General features: G+C 43.2%; 1 protein-coding gene across 1 annotated transcript in view; it reads right to left on the bottom strand.

The window, feature by feature from the left end:
• Nucleotides 1-4,743: 4,743 nt before the first annotated feature.
• Nucleotides 4,744-10,471, bottom strand: part of ovch1 (ovochymase 1) — a 28,517-nt gene continuing 22,789 nt past the window's right edge. The window contains exons 3-12 of the mRNA XM_014338773.2: nt 9,895-9,970; nt 9,246-9,435; nt 9,025-9,164; nt 8,743-8,893; nt 8,625-8,666; nt 8,271-8,490; nt 8,012-8,169; nt 7,827-7,925; nt 7,563-7,696; nt 4,744-5,002 (exon numbers count right to left, since the gene is read on the bottom strand). Coding sequence (XP_014194259.2) covers nt 4,841-5,002; nt 7,563-7,696; nt 7,827-7,925; nt 8,012-8,169; nt 8,271-8,490; nt 8,625-8,666; nt 8,743-8,893; nt 9,025-9,164; nt 9,246-9,435; nt 9,895-9,970 — 1,372 coding nt within the window. The 3' untranslated portion in view covers nt 4,744-4,840. The remainder of the gene's footprint in view (nt 5,003-7,562; nt 7,697-7,826; nt 7,926-8,011; nt 8,170-8,270; nt 8,491-8,624; nt 8,667-8,742; nt 8,894-9,024; nt 9,165-9,245; nt 9,436-9,894; nt 9,971-10,471) is intronic.

Here is a 10,471-nt window from a genome sequence, read left to right as displayed (position 1 = left end):
TTTCTTACCTGAGCACATAAAGAGGCGGTGGACTGACTGGTTAACCAGCCTACCTGCTTTGGAACACTTCTCAGTTGCAAGATGTTTCAAGCCCAAAGATTTTGGAAATGATGTATTTGCACAACTACATCACTTTGCAGACGCAAGTGAGGATGCATATGGCTCAGTCAGCTACCTACTCATGCGTAACACGAGCAATGAGACACAATGTGCATTTATGATGGGCAAGTCCAGAGTGGCGCCTCTCAGGCCTCCTACCATACCCCGTCTGGAATTGACTGCTGCTACAGTAGCCATTAGGATGGATAGTGTCCTGAGAAGAGAGCTACAACTGAACCTTGCAGAATCAGTTTTTTGGACAGACAGTACGGTGGTGCTCCAGTATCTCCGGAATGAGACCACGCGTTTTCGTACATTTGTGGCAAACAGAGTTGCAGCTATTCTGAAAGGCTCTGATGTGGAACAGTGGAAACACATCAGCACAGACAAGAATCCTGCTGACTGCGCCTCAAGAGGGCAAAGAGTAGATGAATTTATGAAGAACAGAACGTGGGTGTCTGGGCCAGATTTTCTTCGCAGTCCGGTAGAGTTTTGGCCTAACACTCCACTGAATTGTTCGGAAATCACTTCTGGTGATCCTGAGATCAAGAGAGCCACAGTTAACAAGATAGAGGTGGAAGAAAATGTTGCTCCATTCAAGAGACTCATAAATTACTTCTCATCATGGACAAAGTTGAAAAGAGCGGTGGCGTGGTTCCTGAAACTTAAAGCCTTACTTTGGAGTCTCTGTCAAAAACGTAAAGAGCTATGCGTAACCAGTGTGGAGAATAGCCTTGACAATGATCGACAGCTGAGACAAAGTCAGATTGACAGTTTCAGGACAAGCTTTAAGCCTACACAAATTTCAGTGGAAGACCTGAATCAAGCAGAGCTCGATATAATCAGATTTTGCCAAAAGGAGAAATTCTCGGAAGAGGTTTCGGCTCTTCACAAGGGACAAAGTGTGAAGCGCAATAGCCACTTATACAAACTGAACCCTGTACTACAGGAAGATCTGTTGAGAGTTGGTGGAAGATTGAGCTGGGCAGCTATGCCGGAAATCGCTAAGCAGCCTATTATCCTGTCTAGAGACTTTCACATTTCTGACTTAGTCCTCCAACAGATACATGAAGAAACTGGGCATGGAGGGCGCAATCACATGCTCTCTGAATTGCGACAGAAGTTTTGGATCCCAAGTGCCAACACAGCCATTAGAAAGATCATCGCAAAGTGTGTGACATGTCGTCGCTTGCATGGGAGAGTTGGGAAACAACTGATGGCTGATCTTCCACAAGAGCGAGTGTTGCCAGATGATCCACCCTTCACCCGGGTTGGTGTAGACTACTTCGGCCCATTCGAAGTAAGACGTGGAAGAACCATCTTAAAAAGATACGGTGTTATATTCACTTGTTTAGCGGTTCGTGCAGTACACATAGAGCTGGCCTCATCATTAGACACAGATTCATGCATAAATGCAATCCGGCGCTTCATAGCACGGAGAGGACAAGTGAAGGAGATTCGCTCAGATAATGGGACGAATTTTGTTGCTGCCAATCGTGAGCTGAAAGAAGCAATCACTGACTGGAACACTTCACCGTTTCAGCATCTATTTCAACAGCATGGAATTAAGTGGACATTTAACCCTCCCACTGCTTCACATCATGGCGGAGCATGGGAGAGGTTGATAAGATCAATACGAAAAGTGTTGAATTCTACTGTGAGAGAACAAGTTCTGGAAGAAGAATGCCTTCATACAGTCTTATGTGAGGCAGAGTCGATCATCAACAGCCGACCAATCACCAGGGCATCAAGCGACCCAAATGATTTGGAGGCTCTGACACCTAATCATCTTTTGTTGTTGAAAACAAAACCTTCATTGCCTCCAGGATTGTTTGACCAGAATGACCTCTACTCACGACGTAGATGGAAACAGGTGCAATATATGTCCAATCTATTTTGGAAGAGATGGACTAAAGAATACCTACCTCAACTTCAGGAACGTCAGCGGTGGGCCACAGCATCAAGAAACTTTGCAGAAGGAGATGTCGTTCTTCTTGTGGACGACTGTGCACCACGAAACTCATGGATTATGGGAAAGATCATCAAAACAGTTCCAGACAAGAAGGGTCTCGTTCGCCGAGTACGGATAAAGACAAAGACTAATGTTTTGGACAGACCCATCACCAAGATTTGTCTGCTTGTGGAATCTGAATGGGCTAGTGGTAAAGACTAAGCCCCTACGATGAGCCATGTGCTAGCAACCTCTGGCTCTTTCCTTCTTTCTCTCTTTCCTTCTTTTCTTTCTTATTCTTTTTCATCTGTTCTTTTGGAAATGGACAGAATCCAGCCCTAATATACTTTGCAAAGTTGATTGGCAAAGTATTGGACAATTCATTTGTCCATAAATAATATTTTGTCATGTGTTTAAACATTGGATATGTCTAAACGTGGTTCATATTAAGTTTGTAAAGTTAAAAAATGTGGTAATTGTTCTAAGGCAATACATTATTAGAACAATTAGGGGCCGGTAATGTAAGCGCCAGACGTCTGCTTTATATTTTTATTTACGATTGAGTTCATGTTTGTTTTATAATTCATAGATTCATTACATAAGTCATCTTTTCAGGATTAATAAATGTGAAAATATATGTGTTTACATAAAGTAATTTTAAATCACTGTTTTGGGATTGGAACCTAAAAGGGGGTACCTCTCACTTTAAGTATGTAAGTGCAATAGTAGCATAAAACCCTGGGTGAGAGGGAAGGGGAGGAGCATGGACAGAGAGGTTAGGAGTCTCACGGTTTTCTGACCGTGTGCACAGGTAGTTCTGGATAACTGCTATTTTTTGGAACTTTCATGTTTTTTAAGGAAGGAGTTCATTGTTACATCTTCAGTTTGTAATAAATAAACAGTCTTCAAATCATAATGCAACTGGAAGCATTTCTTTTGGAAACCAGGAACACGCGTCAGCCATAGACTCTTCTTTTTTGAACTTGGTTTATTGGAAATTACCCTACATTTATGTTTACCCTTAGTCAGCAGTTTGAAATTTCTCAAAGCTCCCTGCTGGGGCCCCTGGACTCTGGTTGCTGGTGTCTCTAGCGTCACATGTTTCAGACTCAACTGAATCAACTTCAGCTTTGGTTTTCATTACATATATTTTATTAATAACTAAACTTCATTTCCATCCATTTAATATAATAGCTAGTCTGTGAGCTAACAGGAAAGGGAAATGGATTTGAAAATGAGTGGAACTGCCATGTTAAATAAATCTTTATTTCTCTTTTTAAATTGAATTAAAAAAAATCTGTTTGCTAATTTGGGATTTAAAAATTGTTTTTTGAAATGAGATTTTTATTGAGAGTTTAAAAATATTTTGTGAAATCCAACATGGATTTGAAGTATTTATTAATGGATTAATCATTCATTTTAAGTGTTTTAATTTTAAACTAACTTGTTAAATAATAAATTACTGTATTAAATAAATACAATTAAAAATTAATTTATAAATGCATATTTTATTGCATCCCTCTGGACTGGAATAGCTGTTGTCTTTACATTAGAAAGCCCCTTGTTGTGATTTGTTGCTCTATAAATAAAGCTAAGTTGGCTTTACAGTCACATAAACAGCATACTCTGCTTCTATGATCAAGTGTAAATTCTATGATTATCAGTGTGTTGCAGCTTCACCCTGTGGAGTGATGGAGAACTGCAGGTAATCTTCACTTTAAATCCTCAGAGGTGGATGTAAATGGGCAAATGGGCTGTATTTATATAGCGCTTTACATATCCAGTCATCCACCCATTCACACACACATTCACACACTGGTGATGGCAAGCTACATTGTAGCCACAGCCACCCTGGGGCGCACTGACAGAGGATGTGTTATTTTTACGTTTAGATGTAACTGATTAATTTGACCATTATAACCTGTCAGGAGTTGGTCTGTTGATTCATGTTGTTGGTTACACACATATAAAAGAAGCTCTGAAAAAAGCTTGAATTACACAGTTAAAAAAAAAAAGCAAAAAAAAAAGCAAATATGATATCATAAAGTTATAGCTTCAGATGAAGTGAAGACTTAAAGTTGCCCGTCTCAAAGTCAGAGTTTGTTCTACCTCCGTTTCTTCCCCTTTTCATCTCCACTTTACCTCAGTAGTTATTTTGCCTGTCAATGCAAGTGTTGGTCAATGAGGTGATTTTACTCGCATCAGAAGAGTTTGAGGAGGCGGCTGGCACAAAGAGGTCTGGGAGTCTGCTTGGACTATGGAAGGACCCGGAGAAGCAGCAGAAAATAATGGATTTATAGACATGCATTTACTATAATTACCCTAAAACACTTAATAAGGACTTATTGGTGAGTTTGAGCCAAGTCTTTTCTACAAAGTTGCAGCTTTTGTTTTGGGTGTTATTTAAGGCATTTCCTGCTGTGCCTGTGGTTGGCATGAAAAGAGGATGATGCAGCATCTGTAACCTGGTTTATGAAGCTGCTCCAGAGTCCAACGCATCAGCATTAAAAAAAAAAAATCAAATCCAGATTCAGACTCAAAGACGCGACTGTATTTAAGAAAAACAAAGACGTGTCAAAGAAAACGTTTCTGATCCTTTTTATAGCAAGGATCAATGATCTGCTTCCACAGACCAAAACTGACAGATTTAAGAGATTTATAATAAAAACAAAAATCTAATTTAAAACTTGGAACCATGGCTGACCAACCAACCAGATGTAAAACTGGAACATCTGGACTGAATGTGTGATGAAGAGTAAAAGTCAGCTTGATTAAAGAGTTTATTTTCAGTCAGAATTTGAAAATCATCTTTCTGATCCACGACTGATAATCTGACACTCTGGTGAAGATGGCTGGCTTCTCTGAGTCGCAGTGCCAGCTGCCCCATGTGGCAACACCAAACAGGAAGTAGGTGCCATATTTCTGACAGAAGAGTGGTGCTCCAGCATCTCCCTGCAGAGACAAAGAGTGAGTTTCTCCTGATGGTTATCATCACACACACACACACACACACACACACACACACACACACACACACACACACACACACACACACACACACACACACACACACACACTAGATGAGGGCTGAAGGTCTTCCACGTCAGCCATGTTGGATCCATAAATATTTGGACAATGTTTTTGTTAATCAACACTGAAGTGAAGACTTTTAGCTCTAAATCAAGAGGTTTAACAAAATATTACAGTAACTGTTTATGAAGTACAGACATTTTTATACTCAGCAGGCCTAACCTTCACGGCCAAGACACAAAATATGAATGATGAACATTTATTGATAATGAAGCAGCAAACTAGACCCTCAGTTGGGCATTAAATACCAAACTGAAGGCAGAGAGCCAGAAAGCATCTGAAAGTGCTGAAGTAAAGACCTGCACAGCATCACGTGGAGGAAACACAGCAAGTAGTCAACGGGGATTTTTATAAATTTGAGAAATTGTTCTTATATTTACAGGGACGAGGCATGATGTCGTCCCAGTGATGTGGAAGACATCATGCCTCGTCCCTGTACCAAAGACGCCACGTCCCAGTGGCCCCCAGGATTACAGGCCCGTGGCACTGACCTCCCACATCATGAAGACCCTGGAAAGGCTCATCCTGGACCAGCTGCGACCCATTGTAAGACCACATCTGGATCCCCTTCAGTTCGCTTATCAGCCTCGTCTCGGAACTGAGGACGCCATCATCTACCTGCTCAATCGTGTCTACACCCATCTGGACCAGCCGGCGAGCACTGTGAGGGTCATGTTTTTTGACTTTTCCAGTGCTTTCAACACCATCAGGCCGACCCTCCTGGGTGATAAGTTAGCAGCGATGCAGGTGGATGCTTCTCTGGTGTCCTGGATTGTTGATTACCTGACAGGAAGACCACAATATGTACGTCTCCCACAGTGTGTGTCTGACAAGGTGATCAGCAACACAGGGGCACCACAGGGGACTGTCCTCTCCCCCTTCCTCTTCACCCTCTACACCACAGACTTCAGCCACTGCACAGAGACCTGCCATCTTCAGAAGTTTTCTGATGACTCTGCGGTGGTTGGATGCATCAGCAGGGATGATGAGACAGAGTACCGGGCTGTGGTCGACTCCTTTGTCACGTGGTGTGAGCAGAATCATCTGCAGCTCAACGTGGCAAAGACCAAGGAACTGATCGTGGACTTCAGGAAGACCAGGAAACACTTGACCCCTGTTTCAATCCAGGGGGTCAGTGTTGACATTGTGGAGGACTATAAATACCTTGGAGTACACATTGACAATAAACTGGACTGGGCTAAAAACACCACAGCACTTTACAGGAAGGGCCAGAGTCGTCTCTATTTTTTGAGGCGACTGAGGTCCTTCAACATCTGCCAGAAAATGCTGAGGATTTTCTATGAGTCTGTTGTGGCCAGTGCGATCCTCTATGCTGTTGCATGCTGGGGGAGCAGGCTGAGGGTCGCAGATGCCAACAGACTTAATAAACTAATCCGTAAGGCCAGTAATGTTGTGGGGATGGAGCTTGACACCCTCAAGGTGGTGTCGGAGAGGCAGATGCTGTCCAAGATAAAGACTATGTTGGATAACACCTCCCACCCACTCCATGACATGCTGGTCAGTCACAGGAGCACGTTCAGTGAGAGACTGAGATTACCAAAAAGCACCACTGAACGACACAGGAAGTCTTTCCTGCCTGTGGCCATCTCCCTGTACAACGCATCCACTTAACACACTGTTTGCTGCTACAGCTACACATGTTTCTTTTCCAACTATTTATTTATGAGTGAAGTATGTATGTGTATATATGTATATATTGTACTATTCTTAGTTAGTGTATTGTCTGTCTTGTCTTAATGTTGGTTTAAAATGGAGCACTGTAACAAAAAATAACAAAAAATAATTTCCCCCAGGGATTAATAAAGTATTCTGATTCTGATTCTGATATTTATGCTATTGTTCAAGTACTTATGGACCCAGCTGGAGCTACAGGCTCATGAACCTCAGACTTGGAACATTTCCTTCTGGAAGAAACACTGATTAAGGTAAAACCCAAGCAACTTTTGTAAAGAGTTAAAGAACAGCTTATGATTACAGAGAGGCACCACAGACTGGACATGAGATCGTGGAGTTTAGAGTCGATCACAGTCCCTAACAATGAGGAGTGTCCAGATCATCAAAATAGCTATAGGATTTAAAAAAAAAAAAAATTGTTTATCCTCCCTGATAAATGTTTAAAATGGAAAATCCACAACCTGAAATCACCTAAAGCACCTCAGTGATGTCATTTCTCTTTCTTCACAAAGCTTGTGTTCAGTGATGCATCTTTAAGGGAAGAGGATGTTTCACTGATAAATTACATGGATGGATATCCATCCTGTATTAATAGCTTTACAGGTGGTCAAAACAGCTCCCACCAACACTGAACATTAATGGTATCCACTGCTGTGTGCAGTAGATGAAGTTGTGCCGGACAGCTGTGCTTTGAAAGGAACACCAAACCGATGTCGGGTTTAGTTACCATACAGGATGTGGAGCCTGCAGGATGTGAACAGATGTGCGAGTCAGTGACGAAGCCTCCCCATTTCTGCCTGCAGGAGGTTGCGTTGACGAGTGTGAGCCCAGCGTGATGCAGCCGGTCTGGATCAACACCCTCTACCAAATTAAGTGTAAAGTACGATCAGGATACACAGGTCTGAAGTCCTGTCACATGACAGTCTGATCACACACCAAACTACTGGTTGTTCCTGTTCTGTACACTATGCAGGAGGAATGAGGATGTTACCTTTCGCTTTAGTTGCTCCCCAGCCAGCTGTGATACAAGACCAGGTGTCATCCAGGTCATCATCCTCATCAGGGACACAAACTGGAGACACTTCAGAACCTGTAGACAGAGTCAGGGCACAGTGAAGATTTCTCAGACACAGTGAAGACTTCTCAGAGTCAAATCTCCTGAAGGTTCAGGCTCACCAAGTCTGGCAGCACTGCTCAGGTGAAGCAGTGCCAGGTTAGACTTTGGGGGGAAGCCCGTTTTCTGCGGCGGGTTAAAGACTTTGTCCACCAGGATGGTTTGAACTGGCAGGAACTTGATGTCATGAAGCCCCAAAACTGCCACATCCTCTTTAGCCCTGCAGTAGTAGTAGTAGTAGTCAGTAGGAACATTAGCAGAGCTGACACGTGACAGATTACACTGCAGTACTGGAGCCAGTATTAATGGTAGCAGGACTACCTGACGCCGCAGTGTTTGGCAGTGATAACCCAGTGGGGGTGGATCAGAGTGCCGCTGCAGTAGTGGCGACCATTAAACTGTAGGCTGACCTGCCAGGGCCAGAGGAAGGGGCAGGACTCAGTCACATTCACCACGGACAACACGCCGTCCACGGACAGCGAGATTTCGGCGAGGCCGGGAGTCTGATCACAGCCGGAGCTCTGCTGCTTACCGCACTCCTCTGTTACCCCCACATGCAGGAAGGGACAAAATAGAAACACCTGAACTACATGTTGATACACTGACTGGTGGATCTTCTGTTGCAGTTTAAAGATGGTGTGATAAAAAAAAAAAAATTTAAAAAAAAAAGCTTACCTTCCTCTATGAGGTCATCTTCAGACACTTGAGCCCGATCACCTGGAAATGGAAGAAGTCCTTCAGAACAGACTCCACCTGCTGCAGGTGTAGAAAGGTCGTGGACTCTGAAACTCACCCATGGTGTCAGACATCCACTGAACATGCTGCTGCACTCTGGTGTACACTCCAGGTCTTTTGGCACGACCACAACCCACCCCCCAACTCACCAAACCTGCCAGCTCATACCTGGTGCCTGTGAAGCAGGACAGAGGACCTCCAGAGTCCCCCTGACACACATACAGGAACACAGACACCACACGAGTTTCTCAATACTCTCCAGATACATGCTGACTGAGGTTTCCTGGTCCACATGATGAACATTCCTTGTTTTCAGGCTGCACAGATGTTCAGCTTGTACCTGACAGGCATCCTGTCCCCCTTCATCCTTCCCAGCACAAAACATGGAGGGCCTGATCCTGCCTAGGTAGTACTGGTTGCAGGTATCCGAGGGCAGGATGGTCACATTCACTTCCTGCAGTCTGTTGACTCGAGGGCCATCTGGTGATGGAGAAAGAACACAAAGGCTCAGATCACACCTGAAGAACCCCAGCTTCCTGTGTACAGCAAACATTTCCTCACTCTCTCGGGTGGAGCCCCAGCCAGTGATGGTGCATTTCATGAGCAGAGGCAGCGGCGTCATCCAGATGTCGATGGGTCTGACGAAGTGGTTGAACTCCAGTGGTTTCTCCAGCTTCACCAGAGCAATGTCGCTCTCTTTAGACTCAGTGTTGTAGCTGTGATGAATGAAGATCATGGAGACTCCCACCAGCTAAGCAGAGAGATGGGAACATTTTCTCATCTCACATCAGGACGATTGTCTGTGCTACCTCCGAGGAACCAAAGAACCAAGAGAACACAGCCTGGAGCCTAACTCCGATCCCACCCAGATATCCACAGACCGAGGCTCCTCAGCACCCCAACAATAAATGACAGTGAAAAGCAATCATATTATTATTCCTCCTTAAAACATCGTAAGCTATGCAGTCAATGTCTTAGGTTATTACTGCTGTTTTTGCAAAGTGACAAAAATCCTTGTGCAGTGTGTTAGCACATGATGGTATGACCCACATTTTAAGTTTTGTTCTAAGCTGTCCATCGGACATTTCAAAGGGTCATCAGTGAAACCCTGGACACAGAGTCACTGCTGTCTGCAATGCTGCTCGACTGATCAGCCTTCAGCTGACGTTTTTGATGACAAACAGAGTTTACATGACAAACAGTGCCTGACCTGCTCCTGAGGCTCCTCAGCTTTATCCAGGTCATGTTTTCCAGCAAGAACCATCCACAAGGATACTTTATTATGCCTGTAACACAAGTCATGACATAATACTTAGTACTGATGTATTATTGTACAGTCTTTACATTCCAACATAAAACACCTCGGGGTGACTGTTACTATTATACCATATAAATAAAGTTGCTGACTTAGTTTGACGTGTACTCAGTAAGATAAGATATAAGATAAGACTGTATTGATCCCACAGCAGGGAAATTTGTGCATTTCCTCAGCTCAGGTACAGATATCAGAAGAAAAACACAAAAAATACAAATAAAACACAAAAAATACAAAATAAGTAAAATAATACACTATAACGGCACACACAGTATGTGATTATGGATAGAGGGTTGTGGAAATATGCAAGACATAAATTTCACTATTCTACCATATCTATTACTAAGTAATAGATATCTATGAGTATAGACAAGTACACACTAAATATACATATGTATACATACACATACACCTGCACATGTCCATACAGTGGGGCAAAAAAGTATTTAGTCAGCCACCGATTGTGCAAGTT

Source organism: Haplochromis burtoni, unplaced genomic scaffold, assembly GCF_018398535.1.
Source record: "Haplochromis burtoni strain Fernald_Lab_line unplaced genomic scaffold, NCSU_Asbu1 Contig_249, whole genome shotgun sequence".
NCBI lineage: Eukaryota > Metazoa > Chordata > Actinopteri > Cichliformes > Cichlidae > Haplochromis > Haplochromis burtoni.
This window is presented reverse-complemented; position numbering and strand designations above follow the sequence as displayed.